Genomic DNA, 18,521 nt, shown 5'->3' with positions numbered 1-18,521 from the left:
ACCACCAATCATCTGCTCAGCATTCCACATGAATTCTATCAGCCTGGTGACTTTATAATTGGTGGACTTGCTTCTCATATCTTTGGCTCTTTTGCTAAAGAAGACTTCAGAGAAATCCTTATCACCCATCAAGTCCGTACTTTCTTGTAAGTAGCAATCAAGTACACATCAAGGAATCATTCGATTCTGATTCCCAAATGCTAACCATGCTTACTCAGAAACAAGCCCCCATGATTTCAGTGGGATTTCTTTTCCCTAGCGAAGGCAGAAATAAGAGTTAGTTGCAAAACTGAGGAGTTAGCTTAGTGGAAGGGAAATGGTGATCTGAAACTGCTGTTAAGGTGAGACAGCCTCGTCTTGATTTCCCCCGTCACCTCACTCCTCTTCACAATTTTTTTCCGGGTAGTGTTTAGTTAAGAGGGGCCAAGCTTTAGTCTTACTCAGGAATCTGACCTTCTAATGTGTGACCCCTTCCTGCAGTTGGAGACTAGAGTCATTCAGATGGCATGTTTATTTAGCATTCATCCAGGTTAGCTTGCATGGAAATTAGACCGCATTGGCTTTTTATTAATGGGGTATTGGGTGGCAACCAATTCAGTAGAAACTCTTTTAAGAGCAGCTGCACTACAGAATAGGAATAGGTTACCAAGGGATAGGATGTTGGAGAAGAGGTGTGAACTCTTCCCTGGTCTAAATATTAAACCAAGCCGGAGAAGAGTTTCTGGTGAGGAATCTTAAAAGCTCATCTTGCCTTTGAAGTGGGGCTTTAAGAGCCCCATTTGTTCTCCTCCAAGCCAGGGTATGACAAACTCACATGGCACCCCAAATTGAAAATATGTCAAGTTGAAAATGTTTCACAGGTCTAGAAATGTTGGTTGCTATCCTAGCTCTCTCTCCTCATTTTCAAACGGATCTGAACCAACAAAAGAGTTCTCTGCTAAGATTGATACAAAGATCTTAAAGGGGGGGCATCCGAAGCAGCAGATAGTATTGGAGGAGCAGCAACATGATAGTCTAGGAGCAATTTTCCAATGTCTTGCATATCTCTCAGTTATACATCATAAAATTATCCATTGCAGTATTATGCCTAAGAACTATCAGCATATTCTGGCTTTGGTGTTTGCGGTCAAGAAGATCAATGAGAACCCCACGATCTTGCCTAATATCACCTTGGGATTCCACATCTATGACAGTTACACCAATAATAGGATGACCTACCGGGCCATTCTGGACCTTATTTCCATGCATCCCAGATATGTACCCAACTACAGGTGCGGAATTGAAAAAATTCTGATGGTTGTCATTGGGGGACTTGACTTTGGAACATCCGTCTACATAGCAACCATATTGGGTGTCTACAAGATTCCCCAGGTAAAATACTGATTTGGGCTCTTCGCAGGTCACTTATTATTATCTTTCCTAACCAGTGTTCGGGGTTTCCATGCGCTGCTCTGGTTCGCCAGAAGCGGCTTAGTCCTGCTGGCCACATGACCCGGAAGCTGTACGCCGGCTTCCTCGGCCAATAAAGCGAGATGAGCGCCGCAACCCCAGAGTCGGTCATGACTGGACCTAATGGTCAGAGGTCCCTTTACCTTTTACCAATAACCAGTGTTCACCCAGTGTTCGCCATAGCTCAGCCCAGGCACCTCTCAGTTGGGCACCATTGCCATTCTATGAGAACATAGTTCAGAAGTTCATGGTGGGCTCCAGCACCTCTTTTTCTAGAAAAATAGCACTGGGTTTTAAAAACGTAATTTAATGATAAGTCACTTTAGGAGGATTTCTATATCTAAAGGATTTAGATATAAAAAAATATAAATAGCTAAAATATTTTTTTTTATAAGTTCACCTTGTATCTGAAAGAAAACATTATTGGTGCCTGGTGAGCAACAAATGGGTTGCTGTGACCAAAAGGTTGTCTCTGATGTCACCTTTTACACTTTCCATGAGGAGGAAAGAGAGAGAATAGCCTGTAGACATGCAGAGGGCCGGGAGGCCAGCTGGCTAGCCCCGGCTGGGCCGTCTCCTTCTAGTGGCCCGGTGCGAAGACCATCGCCTCTGCTCCGACATAAATCAGTGACCTGGGATTCACAGCCAGGGCACACTATCAGCAGATCGAACTGTGCACATGGAATAGGTCTGAGGCTTGTGGAAGCATACTACAACTAAAGATTTCTTAATCATAAATCAGGACAAAGAAACATGTCATCTCTCTCTCGCATGTTGTCTCAGAGAGAACAGCAAAAGCAAAAGCAATACACGCAATGGAAGTTCCCAGCATACTGTGCTGGAATTTAAACAGACATGTGATATGTGACAATCCCATGTCTGTTCCTTAAGGTGGAATGAAAATGTCAACATAGCCTCTGCCAGGGCCGTCCCTACCATAGTATCAAGTGAACAACCATATCAGGCCGTTTGTGATGGCCTGGGATTCGGACTCGGAGGCTGAACCTGAGGAATCCCAGCCTGCACAGGATTCCCTGCCTCCAGAACCAGCTGAGCCAGGGCTGAGGCTTCAGCCTGAAGGGTCCTCACCTGTGCTGTATTCTCAGGTGCAGGTACCAGCTGAGTCTGCTCTGGCTCCTGAGGTGATGGAGGACCCATTGCCTGCAGGTGCTCCACTCTCAGCCCTGTCAGGGGAAGCGGAGGTGGCCTCTGGGTCTGGTAACCCTCCAGCCTCTCCTGAGCTGCAGAGGCTCAGGGCAGAGAGGTGGAGGGAACTAAGTTCACGCAGGAGGAGTGCTTGCCTCCAGGCCAGGAGGGGCGAGTCACCTGTGGACTGGGGCTACCCTATGCCTCGGGGCAGATAAAAGCCAGCCAGCCCCAGTCCCAAGTTGTGGGAGCAACATTGTTGGTAGCTAGTTCCTGCCTGCACCCTGTCCTGCTTGTCTGCCAGAGCTCCTGACCTCACCCGACTCCCTGCCTTGGACCCAGCTTCAGCTTTGACGGACTGCCTCCATACTGCACCCTCGACCTCGGACTGGACTCGGACCTCACCTCACAGTTAACCCACGGGACCAGCACACCGTTCTTCTTAAATCAGTGCTAGGGGCTGGGTTCCCACATGTGTGAGCTTTTAGGGGGCACATGTCGATGGTAGTTGGGGCAAGAGACATCCCTCTAGTTCTGTAGGCTGCACTTCAGCCATGCAAACGCCAGATCTTTCCAAATCAACCTCTCTCTATCCAGGCAAGCAAGAGGCAGTATTACTGCTGAGAGACACATAATAGCCAAGTATCTGAACTGGAGGGGTGTGTGGCACAGGATGAGTGAGACATGTGTCCTGGGGGTAAGCTCATGGAGTATCCCAAGGGCAGCATAAGGCCCTGGGTATGAGGTTACTCATCCTTCTACAATCCAGTGTCTATGACTTTTTCTTTTTTTTTAAAAAAAAGATATTTATTAAAGTTTTACAAAAAGAAAAAAGTTACAGAGTAAAAAAGAAAAAGGAAGAATACAAAAAGTACAAAAATACATGAAAAAAATTTGCAAAATACAGAAAAAATTAATAGAAAATAGTTAAAAACAAATCAATCTTTTCATATCTTAGATTTCATTTACTTATTTCCCCGACCTCCTCACACCTCCCTTTTTTGTATCCTTACCCTCTTTATTTTTATCTTAATTCTATATCTCAACATATTATAACTTTATATTTTCATCCGTTATCAATCCATTTTTACATATTCTTATTAACCTTGTTGCTAAGGCCGCTTCATTTCAATCTGACATCATTTTAACATTCATTAATTTTACAATGTTTCTGCAAATAGTCTTTAAATTTCTTCCAATCTTCTTCCACCGACTCCTCTCCCTGGTCTCGGATTCTGCCAGTCATTTCCGCCAGTTCCATATAGTCTATCACTTTCATCTGCCATTCTTCCAGGGTGGGTAAATCTTGTGTCTTCCAATACTTTGCGATGAGTATTCTTGCTGCTGTTGTAGCGTACATAAAGAAAGCTCTATCCTTCTTTGGCACCAATTGGCCGACCATGCCCAGGAGAAAGGCCTCTGGTTTCTTCAGGAAGGTATATTTAAATACATTTTTCATTTCATTATAGATCATCTCCCAGAAAGCCTTAATCCTTGGGCACGTCCACCAAAGGTGAAAGAATGTACCTTCATTCTCTTTACATTTCCAACATTTATTATCAGACAAATGATAAATTTTTGCAAGCTTGACTGGTGTCATGTACCACCTGTATATCATTTTCATAATATTCTCTCTTAAGGCATTACATGCCGCAGTGTCTATGACTTTTTCTTGGATGTTGGAGCTATGTATGCAAAACAGCCTCTCCTGGCTCCTATCGTGGGAAATGCAGTTTTCTCTCCCACTCTTTTTGACAGAACAGACACCGCATATGAGTTCCTTCTACTACATCCATGAACCAATTTATATTTCTTCATTTCCTTTCAGCTCAGTTATGGCTCCTTTGCTCCACAGAACACGGATCAAAGCCGATCCACTCCCTTCTACCGGATGGTGCCCAGCGATGACCATCAGTACACTGGGATGGTTGAGTTACTTGCCCACTTTTCATGGACATGGGTTGGATTACTTGCTGGCAATAATGACAGTGGAGAGAAGTGTATGCAGACGCTGCAACCTCTGCTTTCCAGGAAGCATATTTGCTCGGCCTTCTTAGAGAGAACTCCCCAAACTAGTTATGAATATAATAACATTCATTTACTGTATCTCCAAGTGAATCAAGTGATTGTGAAGAGCAAAGCCAGTGCTGTTATTTTCTGCGGGAATTCTGCATCCATACTTGCGTTACAACCAATGTTAGCACAATGTGAAAGGGAAAATGTGGCTGGGACACCTATGAGGAAAGTGTGGATTCTGACTGCTCAGATTGATTTCATAGGAACCACTTATCCAACAAGATGGGATATGCAAGTCTTCCAAGGTTCCATCTCCTTTACAGTTCATTCCAATGAGGTGCAAAGATTCAGAGACTTTCTTCAGCTCCTAAACCCCTTTGAGGAAAATGGAGATGACTTTCTCAAGCAGTTCTGGACCCTGGTTTTTCGCTGTTTATTTCCAAACTCCAACACAGAGGAGAAGCCCAGTGGAAGCTGCACCGGAGAGGAGAAGCTGGAGGATCTCACTTCATCTGATTTTGAGATGAGCATGACTGGTCACAGCTACAGTGTCTATAATGCTGTCTATGCCATGGCACATGCTTTACATAACACATTCTTGCACAGGTCCAAACAGAGGGCAGCGATGGAAGGAGAGATGCAGGAGCTACCAAAACTGCAAGCTTGGCAGGTACTGGTTACCATTTGACATGGGCAGGATCATGATGTCCAGGGGTCATGATGGTTTTTCCAAGACACAATATATTGGAAGTGAGTGTCTAAGTCAGGCTTCCTCAACCTTGGCCCTCCATATGTTTTTGGCCTAGAACTCCCATGATCCCTAGCTAGCAGGACCAGTGGTCAGGGATGATGGGAACTGTAGTCTCAAAACATCTGGAGGGCTGAGGTTGTGGGCGAGATCCCATCTCTCCTCATTGCCCATGGTGTCTGCCAGAACTGCAAAGCCATTGCAGACAGGGATTTGAAAAGGGAAGATATCATTTGCCAGGAAATAGACCTCATTCTCTGATCGTTTATGTAGGAATTAAACACTAGTTCCTATTTACAGAGTTATGTGGAAGAGAGCTTGGGTTGTTTGACCCTTTAAGTAGTTCCCTTTCCCCTCCTATAAAAACTATGCAATGGACTCTCTTTTACATTTTAAACAGAGAATAACTTTTATTCAGTGTGCTTGCACGGGTTAGATTAAATATACCAAACAGGCAGGTGTTCCTTATGTTACCAATACATCTGACATAGATTTGAACCTAAGACAAAAACTGCTACAGACTGACTAACTCTGAGACAGGAAGCAGCATAACAGAACATAACTGCTGCTCTATTAAGACTGTTCATAACTGCCATAATTGTACGAACTGAAATAATGATGTATCGCACAGGACATCACAGAGTCCTTTAGCCCTTGTGAGCATTAAACCTTTCCTTAGCATTTTGGATGCTTTCATCTCACAGTTTAGGGGCTGGGGGAGTTAGGTCCACCATTGCTCTTTCCATTTTACAAGCTCTCATCCCCTTACGCTGCTATTGGGGGCCTTTAAGACACTTATTGGTTACCTGGAAAAGTCCTACCAAGCCAGCAATTCCGGTGGCTTCTCCAATTAATCTGTGGTTATTCCGACCAGGGAGAGGGGAGGAAGGAGAAAGTTTTAGCCACCGGTGTTTCTTGTAGTGAAGTGGGCAACAATGAATTCAGTGCCTTTGATGATGAATTTGTTGTGCAAGATGGTTCAGAGTGGAATGGCAAGATGTTATTGAGACTTTTTGGGGCTACTGCATCTGTAATCAAAGGCTTCCACCCTGTGGCTTCAGCCCTTGTCATTGTTTCTTGTTCAGCAGAAACTGAACAAGCTTTAGCTTATTTAAAAGGTCTAGAAACCACCCTTCAAAAGATTTAAAGCTCTAGTCTGAGCTTTAAAACCCCTGCCATTTACAGGCAGACTCTGCCCCAAACTGAGTTCAGTAAGGAGTGACATTCGGGCTTTAATTCATTGCTCCTTTGTTTTCCTTTCAATGCAGCTTTACCCCTTTCTTAGGAGTGTCTCATTTAACAACAGTGCTGGAGAAAAAGTATCTTTTGGTGAAAACAGGGAATTAGAAACGGGATTTGATATTACGAACTTGGTCATTTTCCCAAATAACTCCTATGTGAGAATCAAGGTTGGGAGGATAGATCTGGAGGCTCCCCCAGGGAAGCAATTTTCCATTCATGAGGACAAAATGGTGTGGCATAAAAGTTTTCTCCAGGTGAGGAATGACAGCAATGTCCATGAGATGTGGGTAAACAAAATATTATTGCATTGCAGATCATGAGTCTAGAGTGTTCCTAGCAAAGTGTGGTACATATCCTGAAGCACATGAGGAACATGGACTCCTTATTTAGCTTTTGTTTTCTTTTAATAGGAGGTTAGGACCTGTTACCCGTTTGGGTTCAGCATTGTTTTGACGAAATCATAATGAGAGATTTGCATGTTTTCTAGGTCTTCATACTACACCCCTGATTGCTCCTTGTCTTTGGCAGGAAGATATGAAGAAAGCTTCTAAAAGGAGTCAGCTGAAGCCTCTTTTCAGTTGGGAAACATGATAATAACACAATGTTCCAAATTACAGAGAGGTTAAGCACCTCCCCACCCCCTCAATTGTGAATAGTGGTATTTTTCACCCTGACTTGGTTCCAAGAAAATCATTTGCACCTCTTAGTCAATGCTAAAATCCCACTGTGCATACAATACTGAGAATGCTTGGAATGTCATGTGTTCCTAATTGTAGCTGAGATAATGGGAGGCAAAGATCTTATACATCTATATGTGCTAAACTGTCCCCATGCTTGTTCCAACGGGCAGGTTCCACCCCATTCTGTGTGTAACCCAAGTTGCCCTCCTGGATACAGAAAGAAAAAGAAGGAGGGGGAGCCATTCTGCTGCTATGATTGTGCTCCATGTCCCCAAGGAAGGATTGCTTCCCAGAAGGGTAAGAGACACAACTCTCCCCCCTCCCCCCCACTACAGTGGCCAGGCCATCCTGACCCAAATATCTCCACCGTTGACATACTAGATGAAGATGGTAAGAGGCACCAGTAGCTACACATGCTAGTTGGCTTGGGGTTCAAACACATTACACTGTATCTGGTTTGTTGGGAAATACCTAAGATATTTCTGATTTCATCCTAAGAGGTCTGTATTGGAGGAATTTGTAGTTGCTCTTTAAGACATGATGAGTCTGCATCTAATCTTTTCTTTTTGACATCAGACATGAATGACTGTATTGGATGCTCAGAAGATCACTACCCAAACAAGGACCAAACACAATGCATTCCAAAGACAATCAGCTTCCTGACTTTTGGAGAACCACTCGGGATGTGCATATCATTCCTCTCTCTCCTTTTCTTTCTGCTCACACTTTTAGTCTTAGTAATCTTTGCTAAGCATCAAGACACACCACTCGTCAGGGCCAACAATCGAGATCTGACCTACACTCTCCTCACCTCTCTCCTCCTTTGCTTTCTCTGCCCCTTCATCTTCCTCAGCCAACCAGAAAGAGTGAGCTGCCTGTTCCGACAAATGACTTTTGGTGTTGTTTTCACTGTGACTGTTTCTTGTGTGTTGGCTAAAACCATCACTGTTGTTTTGGCCTTTGTGGCCACCAAACCAGGTTCCAAAATGAGGAAATGGGTAGGGAAAAGACTGGCAAGTGCCATTGTGTTGACTTGTACTATTATCCAAGCTGGTATTTGCACTGTGTGGCTGGGAACCTCTCCCCCATTTCCTCATTTTGACAAGCATTATGTGACGGGAGAAATCATTCTGGAATGTAATGAAGGGTCAGCTGCCCTTTTTTACTGTGTCTTGGGCTACATGGGCTTCCTGGCCATTGTCAGTTTTGTTGTAGCATTTTTAGCCAGGAAACTGCCTGACAGCTTTAATGAAGCCAAATTTATCACCTTCAGCATGTTGTTGTTTTGTAGTGTTTGGATCTCCTTTGTTCCGGTCTACCTGAGCTCCAAGGGAAAACACATGGTGGCTGTGGAGATCTTCTCCATCTTGGCCTCCAGTGCTGGCTTAATGGGTTCCATCTTTGCCCCCAAATGCTACATTATTATGCTGAGGCCTGACCTAAACATCAGAGAGCAATTAATGAGAAACTGAATTAGAGAATTATTATTTTTTTAGAGGCGGGGCATTTAAAACGAACCAACCAAGCAACCCAGCAACAAACCAACCAACAAACCAACCCTTTTTCTTCCCTTTCTTGATGGTTCCCCAGGTTTGTTGTGTTGTGGTTGATACTTCACAAATGGTACCGGAACATTGTTGTCCTTTCACAGACCATCTTAGGCTACAGTCTTACAATTAATTGGCAATAATATCCATGGAAGCTACTGCAATTCACTACATGTATATGGGATTTCAGTTTTAATAAAATATTCGAGTATACATTGTACACACAATATTTACTCACAACATATTTGTATTACCCAACATTTAGCAAGAGGAGATTTATTTCGAAGTGACGTTCACAAATGTTTGTTCTATTTCCAAATCCTTTTCCTCAGCCTTGAGGCCAGGTCACTATGACAGCATAAAGACATAGTATGAGCTACATGGAAATGCTATCAATAAGATACAACACATACATACCCCTTTTGTTTTATTTTACCTTATTTTACCATATCTTATTCTTATAATATATCTAGTCATATGGTGTACGCGTGATAAGAAATCAAAGGAATTGAGATCAACATGGTTTGTTCAGAATATTTGTAACTACCATGGAATTTCCTTTTCCAAATACACAGAAGTATTTGTTAAATCACAACAATATATGCTACATTCATGTTCCAAGTCTGCAGTGATGCATGGGCATAGCGAGGATTTTTTTTTTTGGGGGGGGCAGGACTTTTGTTAGGAGGGCAGAACCAATATGATTGGTCAGTTCGTTAAGTATTTCTGTTGTTTTCCTTGATCTCTAGGCTACACCCATGCACTGATGCTGCATAATATTCTCTCTCGCTCTCTCCTTTCTGATTTTACTTCTGTAAATTCCCCCCCGTTTTGTTATAATTTTAATTTTTAAATAAAAGTTATATAAAAAAATTAAAACGTGTGAACATGAATGGACAGCAGTTGAATACTCTCTCTCTCTCTCTCTCTCTTTCTCTCTCTCTCTCTCTCTCTCACACACACACACATACATATTCTGGAGTCTTTTTTCTGTTACTGTCAGTGCTCTATCCTGTTTTGAGCCTTGTAAATGGTGACTATTCCTCCTCCTGTGGTGCAGCCTGATTCCAGGACCAACATCTTAGCAATCACACCTTTTTGGGAGACACATCTAAACTTCTATGTAGATGAATGTTAAGAATCTATATATTAGCAGTCAATAGGGATGGGGAGAAATTCTATTCACAATCTATCATATTAGCATTGCCCAAAACAATATGGGGACTGAAACAGAGCGATCCTTCAAAATTCACACTTATCTATATCTGCAATTCCATTCCCCAACCACGCCATGTTTACAAAAATGTGTAGATTAGGGGGAAATGTGCATAAAAATGACTGCAAGTAAAAATAACATATGAAAGTTGTAATGTTATGAGAAATTGCTTGAAAAACTGTGTATATTAGTCGAAACTGCATATAAAAATGTGTTTATTGTGGGAATTAGACTCTAGTTTCCATTTGCAGAGTTTATGTAAGACGTGCCTGAGTCATTTGACCCTTTAATTACCGTACTTTTCCGTGTATAAGATGAGGGGTTTTTTTTACTCAAAAATAAGGTTAAAAATCGGGGGAAGTCTTATACACGGACAGTGCATATGCAGGATGGGTGATTGGTTGCAGCTGTGAGCAGGAGTTTGTCAGTGGCGACTGGGTGGGTGATTGGTGGCTGGTGCAAGGGCTGTTTAGGATTGGCTGATGGTTCGGTGATTGGGTGGGTGATTGGTGGTTGTGTGGAGGGCTGCTGAGGATTGGCTGCCGCTGCGGCAATTGTGTGTGCGATTGGCTGCTGCTGGCTGCAAGCGGGCAGACGCTTGTTTTATTCCGCATCGTGTGCGATTGGCAGCATGGGGTGAGTGATTTTCAGGGCATTCCCCTCCAAAAAACAGCTCAACAACTCTGGGCCATCTCCCCCCATTTTCTTAATTTGGGGTCCCCAAAAGTAGGGGGCGTCTTATACACGAGGGCATCTTATACATGGAAAAATACAGTAATTCTCTTTTCCCAAGACACCCTATAGTAAAGTTTAAAGAACAAATAACTTTTACTTAGTGTGCTTGCAGTTGCAGATTAAATATAAGTACTTAATTCATTCTGGAGGTCTGTACTTAACCTGAAACTGTTCTTAACCTGAAGCACCACTTTATCTAATGGGTCCTCCTGCTGCTTCTGCGCCGCCGGAGCACGATTTCTGTTCTCATCCTGAAACAAAGTTCTTAACCTGAAGCAATATTTCTGGGTTAGCGGAGTCTGTAACCTGAAGCGTATGTAACCTGAAGCGTATGTAACCTGAGGTACCACTGTACAATGCAGGTTGGTGGTACTTAAATTGCTAAAACATCTTACATAGATTTGTATCCAAGACTGACTAACATTTACAGATTGATTAATATTCTGAGGCAGAAAGCAGCACAACGGTCCATACCTGCTGTTCTAACTGTTAAGGCTGTTCACTAACTTCCATAAGTGTTCCAGCTGAAAATAACTGCTACAGAGTTTATGACATCACAGAGTTCTACAGCTTTTGCAGTCAACCCTTTAAATATGCATCTTGGGTGTTAACATCCCACATTTATCAGAAGTTCACACTAAAATGATGGGGGGGGGAATCATGATTTTTTTAAAAAAATAAAAATGGTAGATCGCTACAAAAATGTGGAAAACTGAATTTAAGATGTGAATATGAGAAACCAAGTGAACTGAAATTGACAGATCCTTCAATCTCTGGTAGTCTTTCAGATTTTTTATTTATTTATCTGATTTATATCGTAACTTTGAACAAGCATTTCTGATTTAAAAGCAGACAGACTCACTGATCTTTCCTTACTCCTTGTAGTTTACTCTGTGCGTACTTTTGTGGCCCCGTGAAGTGACCAAAATGGCTTTTGGTGAAACATCACAAACAAGTTTTCCTCCATTCTTTTCATCTTGTTGGCAATAAAGTCACCCAGTTATTATCTCATCTATAATTATTACACTGTCATGACTGTGGATAAGCTCCCTATAGATCTCTAGAGAATACCAGCCAAAGTCTAAAAATGGGTATTAAAAAATCCCTTCCTGCCATTTCAAGCAAGGGAGAGGGCAGAGGTAGAGGCTGGATTTCCACTTTTCTCTGGGAGAGCTGAACTCTGTTGAAGAGTTCTGAAGCTAATGATCATGTTGTAGATGATCTGACATAAGTGAGATTAAGGGAGTCTGACTAGAAAAAAAAATTGCCTCAGTATGCTGGTGTTTATTGTGTCCATTCTCTTCCTTTTGCCTCATATGGTGTGCAAACACACCACTAGTTGTACTCTCAATTATCTGCTCAGGATCCCACATGAATACTACCAGCCTGGGGACCTCATCGTTGGCGCTCTTGCTTCTCACATCTTTGTTGCTCTGAACAAAGAAGACTTCCGTGGAATCTTAACTACCCATCAGCTCCCTAATCTCTTGTAAGGACTCTGTACATCAAGTAGCCATAGGATTCTGACTCATTTCCCAATCCCATCCATGGTCACTCAGAAGCAAGTCCCAGGGATTTCAGCGGGATTACTTTCAGGTAGAGGTGGGAAAGACATCTGCAAAACTAAGGAGTAAGCATGGAGCGAGGGAGATGGAGAACAAACAGGCAAAAGTGTTCAGACAAAAGGCAAATAAGGGGGGCAGGAGAAAGCTGTTTAAAAGTATTCCTTGTGTGGAGAAAGTTGATCTGTCTCTGATAATTCCTGGACTTGGGTCCTCCTATGTAGAATAATGGTAGATTCAGGAAGGACAAAAGAATGTTGTTCACACAGCATATAGTAAAACGATGGAATTTGTTCCCATAAGATGTAGTGATGGGCAAACATATTGGATGGCTTTAAAAGAGGATTAGACATATTAGAGGGACACGGGTGGCACTGTGGTCTAAACCACTGAGCCTCTTGGACTCGCCAATCAGAAGGTCAGCGGTTCAGATCCCCACGGTGGGGTGAGCTTCCGTTGCTCTGCCCCAGCTCCTGCCAACCTAGCAGTTCAAAAGCACACCAGTGCGAGTAGATAAATAGGTACCACTGCTGCAGGAAGGTAAACGGCATTTCCGTGCGCTCTGGCTTCCGTCACGGTGTCCCATTGCACCAGAAGCGGTTTAGTCATGCTGGCCACATGACCCAGAAAGCTGTTTGTGGACAAACGGCGGCTCCCTCGGCCTGAAAAGTGAGATGAGCGCCGCAACTCCATAGTCGCCTTTGACTGGACTTAACCATCCAGGGGTCCTTTATCTTTTACCGTAGACATATTTGTGGAGGATATAGCTAGCAACGTAAGAATATCCTGCAGGATCAGGCCTATGGCTCATGTAAATCCAGCATCCTGTTTTCCCAGTGGGAACCAACCGGATGCCTGTTGGAAACCAGGGAGCACACAAGTGTTTCCCCCCTCCTGTGGTTTCCAGCAACTGCCATTTAGAAAAGCTATTAATGGCTACTATCCACTATGGCTATGTTTTGCCTCTGCTGTTCAAGGCAGTACGCCTATGCCTCCGAATACCAGTTGCTGAGAACTGCAATTGGGGAGAACACTGTTGCCCCTCAGGTCTTGCAAGCAGGCTTCCTAGAGGCATCTGGTTTGCCATTGACAGGACAGGATGCTGAAGTCAATGGGCCTTTGACCTGATTCAGCAGGACTCTTCTCAGCTCTGTGTTGTCTGGAAGCCCTAAACATCTTCACAGGGTTTCAGGGGGGATTGGAAAGAGAAGAGAAAATCAACCACTCTGTGCTCCTCTTTCAGCACCTCTGCAATGGTGTCCCCTTAATTTATTTTCCCCCACCCCTAAATATTTTATTAAAGTTTTCACAATAATAAAATAATAATAAAATTTTATTTATATCCCGCCTTCCCCAGCCGAAGCTGGGCTCAGAGCGGCCAACAACAGTAAAATAATGCAGGATATAAAATATAGTAAAATGCTATCTTGAACAAACAGAAATCAAAAGACAAAAAGGAAAGGCAAGAGAAAAGAAAAGAAAAGATAGAGAAAGAGTAAAAAGAAGAAGCAGAGAGGAAGCAGAGAGATAAGGAACATTAAGAATAACACCATTAATAATCAAAATAAAACAAAAAATTCCCCAGCTCTCACCTGAAGAATCTTCCCCCTTCTTCAGCCCTATACCCTGAGGACAACTCACTGACCTTTCTTGATTTAAGAGTGAGTGATTGGGATAAAACATTGTAGATGAGGTGTGGGGCTCTTCTCTGTTTTGAATATTGAACTGCGCCTCAGAATTGTTCAAGGTGAGGAGTCTTAAAAGCTCATCTCTCCATTGAGGTGGTAAACTAACAGCCTGAGGCTAGGAGAAACTGGCACAGCCAGCCTGATAATGCTGCCGGCTTGAGAAGGTTGAGGACGACTCACTTAAGGTAGCCTACCCCTTTCTCTTTGTTTCAATACTGCTTTGAACCAATGAAAAAAGCTGCCTCTGTTGAGAAAGGTTTTGCATATGTTGGTTTGTGTTTTCCGTTTTGGGACTTAACTATCAGTTAGGAGAAATGATGAGGGAGGTGTAAGGCAAAGACCAGAGAAAGCTGAGGTGAATGTGGACAGCCAAGGCCTGAATATTAAGCTGCTTAACCCCAGCATGTTGACAATATTTTGTGTTGAAGATCAGAATGAGTGAGCCGGAGGCTATGGTCAGCTAAGATGCTGTCCAGTGCTTACCAGGAGAAGGGTTAACTGGACCAGTTTGTGGGTGAATTTGGCAGGGATGGAGGTTTAGAGAATTTGGTCTGAGATAGAAGCCTTTCAGAGGCTAACGTCAATAAGAGCGTCACTTGAGTCTTTAGAATGTGTCTTCAAGCACATGTACGACCCTACAGTAAATATCACTATAACCTTATTAGGGACTGGGGTGGGATTTGAATCAGTTCACATTTAAGGTAAACCTACTTAATCTGCATTTTCTGAAATAATATGAGAACAAAAACACAGCCTTCTTTTGAAGCGAGCATTTCTCTAAATGCAGGTTTCCATACAAGTAATGTATAAAAACTGGAGATTTTTTAAAATGCATATACTGTACTGGAATGAAGTCTCCAAAACAAATGAAGTAAAATACCAAATTGCATTATATTATGGGAAATAACTTTACAAAAATGGGTACATTAGGTAAATTGCATACAAACATGGATGTTAGGAGACATTCATATGAAAATGCTGGTGAATTTTCGTGACTTTTTTAAAAAAATGCCAACTGATGTGGAAATGTGGAGAACTCAACTTTAGATTGGAAAAATGGAGAAATAGAGAGCAGCCCAAACTGAGAGATGTGCCCATTGGTATACCTGAAGTACAAAATAACATTTTAATAAATAATATTAGTTAATAATTGGTTCTATCTCCATTGTTGGTATCAATGCCATGCCCAGGTTTGCCATGCCAAACTTCTGGGAGGCTTGAAAGAATTTGTAGGGAAATGGGAGGCAGCGGAAAAGGCTCACATTTAAGACTTCTTGTGGCTCAGAGTTCCATAGACTTTGAAATATGAAGATTAAAGAAGCACAAACATCCAAACTTGTGCTTATGTACAATGGGACTGAAGGAGCTGTTTCCCTATGGCAGTGGCAGCGAAGGGAATATTTCCCTACAGTTTCCTAGGTTATCAATATAATTGTGATGGGAAAAGGGTGTCATCTTATTCAGCAGATATTCTTGGAAGAGCAGCAGAATAGTGCGGAAATACTCTCATGAAGCATAGTGTATCCCTGATGAGGGATACACCATAACATTCTCATTGCAGTGTTGTATCAAAGAACTACCAACACCTTCTGGCCTTGGTGTTTGCTGTCAAGGAGATAAATGAGAATCCCAAGATCTTGCCTAATATCACATTGGGATTCCACATCTATGACAGTTACTTCAATCGAAGGATGACTTATCAGGTCACTCTGGGCCTTCCTTCCACACACATACCCAACTACAAGTGTGACATCCAGAAAAATCTGATGGCAGTGATTGGAGGGCTTGACTTTGATACCTCCCTCGACATGGCAACCATCTTGGACATCTACAAGATTCCCCAGGTAAGATACTGACTTGGGGGTATCACAACTGTTTCACCATTATTATCTTTTCCTCCTCAAAAGGTTTGGTACAGCTGGGAGAAATATGTGACTGGTGTGAAAGGATAATCCCAGAAGATTGTCCTATCTGGTTTGTTTATTCCTGAGGTTGCCTTGGTTTTGACCTGGGGTGTGTGTGCTGTGGGTGGGTCCTCGATGCATTGCAAATTTGGGAGAAGTGTGAATTTCAAAGGATAGCTGTGTATCAGTTTACACATTGTTTGGGAAATGTAACGTAGTTAGATTTGCCTTTTCATATGAACTGAATAAAAAATAATAATCCCCAACCTTACGTTGAGAATTTCCATTCCACCTTAAGGAGCAGATGTGTGGAACTGTTGCATGTCACATGTCTGTTTACATTCCAGCACAGCTTGCTGGGAACTTCTGTTGTGTGTATTGCTTTTGCTTTGCTCTGTCTCTCTGAGAAGACGGAGAGAGAGACGACATGTTTCTTTGTCCTGATTTATGATTAATAAATCTGTAGTTATAGTATGCTTTCACAAGCCTCACGCCTATTCTGTGTGTGCAGTTCGATCTGCTGATAGTGTGCCCTGGCTTTGAAGCCCGGGTCGCTGATTTACGTCGGAGCAGATGCCGATGGGTCTTTGCAGCGGGTCGGCTGGAAGGAAACAGCCCAGCTGGGGCTAGCCAGCTGGCCTTACGGCCCTTGGCATGTCGACACCTTATTGCTGCCACTGCAACTCCAGATGTACATACCAGTTTCTTTTACTAGTTAAGGAACGTGCCCCTTCTTTTCCTTTTAGCTCACTTATGGCTCCTTTGCTCCAGAGGCTCCTGGTCAAAGCCAATCCACTTCCTTCTACTGGATGGTGCCCAATGAAGCCCACCAGTGCACTGGGATTATTGAGTTACTTCTCCACTTTGGTTGGACCTGGGTTGGGTTGCTTGCTGGAGATAATGAGAGTGGAGAAAGATTTGTGCAGACCCTGCAACATCTGTTTTCCCAGAAAGGTATTTGCTTGGCCTTCTCAGAGAGAACTCAGAAAACTAAACATTTTGACGATTATTTTAACATGCACCACCACTGGATCCAAATCTTTCAAGTAATTATGGAAAGTAAAGCCAAGGTTGTCATTGTCTATGGAGAAACAAAGTCCATGCTTGACTTTCGAACCATGGTAGCACTAGGTGAAATGGAAGATGTGAAAAAGACACCGGAAGGTAAAGTGTGGATTCTGACAGCACAGCTGGATTTCACAGCATTGAACTTCCAACTAATGTGGGACATGGAAGTCTTCCACGGTTCCCTCTCCTTTGCTGTTCATTCAAATGAGGTACAAGGATTCAAAAGCTTTCTTCAGCTCCAGAATCCTTTTGAGGCAAATGGAAATGGCTTTCTCAGGGAATTCTGGGAAGAGGTATTTTTCTGTTTATTTCTAGGTTTAAATACAGAGGAGAAGGCTAGTGAAACTTGCACCGGAGAGGAGAAGCTGGAAGATCTCCCTTCATCTGGTTTTGAGATGAGCATGACTGGCCACAGCTACAGTCTCTATAATGCTGTTTATGCCATAGCACATGCTCTACATGCCATGTTCTTGTCCAGGACCAAATACAGGGGAGTGACGGAAGGAGGGGTGCAGGAGCTTCAGAAGCTGCAATCTTGGCAGGTAATGCCTTTGATGAGATACAATTTGTTTGACATGAGCAGGAAAATTACACCCAGCAGTGTGTAAAACATGCTCTGGAAATCACTGTTGATTATGATTCAGCACTTTTGTCAGTCAACTCCTTTCTGATTCCCTTCATTATTCAGTGCAATAAATGCCCATTTTAGCTCTGGTGCATTTTCTTCATAGATTCCAAATCAGCTTCCAAACTAACCATTTATTCTGCAATTGCTATCCTTTCTTCACTCATTGTTTCCCTACGCAATCTTCATGTTCATGTCTGCTGCATTCCTGTATGTGTGTTTTTGTGTGTGGCGTCTCATTTTTTTGTAGTGCAATTTATTAAGACAACAACAACATAAAATGTGCTGCCCATCTGACTGGGAGGCTTGCAGCAAATTATAAAACCAAAGTAGTGCTAGAGTATTTGTTCAGGAATGTAAGCTTTTATTTGGACTTTGGGAGCTATTGTGTCTTTAACTAAAAGCTTCAACCTTCTGACTCTTGGCCTTGTAATAGTTTCCTATTCTACGGGACCATTTATTTAATCTTATTTATTAAAGATTTTCTTGGTTTACAAAAGTATGTGCAATGTCTCTCTCTGTCTTTTCAAGCAACATTTTTTTTACAGTTTCATTTGTTTTTTATCAGTTTCATTTGTTGAGACATTAGGAAGAAAAGGGGGATAGAGGTGAAGGGGGGAAAGGTGAGTGGGGGTGGGGTCGGGTGGCGATGTTTCTATTTTACTTAATATATGTGGGGTTTTGTGTCAGCGTTGTTTGTGCAGGTTCTCTGCTGTTCACTTGTGTTTCTTTGGTGGTGAGAGAGGTTGGGGTTGGCCTAGGGTGTGGTTGTTTGTTTGTGGTTGGCTGTGGTGGTCTTTGTTTTCATGTGTGAGTGGGGTGGGTGGGTGTTTTGGATCAGGTTAGCCATATTGATTTGTATGCCGTTGGTGGATTTTTGTCACTGTCTTGTTGA

At 42.7% G+C, this 18,521-nt stretch overlaps 1 protein-coding gene across 4 annotated transcripts in view; it reads left to right on the top strand.

The window, feature by feature from the left end:
* LOC310747726 (vomeronasal type-2 receptor 26-like) overlaps positions 1-18,521 on the top strand; it is a 57,604-nt gene that overhangs the window by 33,212 nt on the left and 5,871 nt on the right. Inside the window, exons 3-7 of one of the 4 annotated variants that reach the window (XM_083582670.1) lie at positions 21-146; positions 1,080-1,371; positions 4,424-5,281; positions 6,628-6,855; positions 7,452-7,578. In XM_083582670.1, the coding sequence (XP_083438796.1) occupies positions 21-146; positions 1,080-1,371; positions 4,424-5,281; positions 6,628-6,855; positions 7,452-7,578 (1,631 nt within the window). Of the gene's footprint in view, positions 1-20; positions 147-1,025; positions 1,372-4,423; positions 5,282-6,627; positions 6,856-7,451; positions 7,579-18,521 lie in introns of those variants that run through there. The other 3 variants (XM_083582665.1, XM_083582669.1, XM_083582667.1) reach the window with 3 other exon arrangements.

Source organism: Podarcis filfolensis (assembly GCF_964270895.1).
Source record: "Podarcis filfolensis genome assembly, chromosome: 13".
NCBI classification, from domain to species: Eukaryota; Metazoa; Chordata; class Lepidosauria; order Squamata; family Lacertidae; genus Podarcis; species Podarcis filfolensis.
The sequence above is the reverse complement of the archived record's forward strand: the minus strand, read 5'-3'. Positions and strand labels throughout refer to the sequence as shown.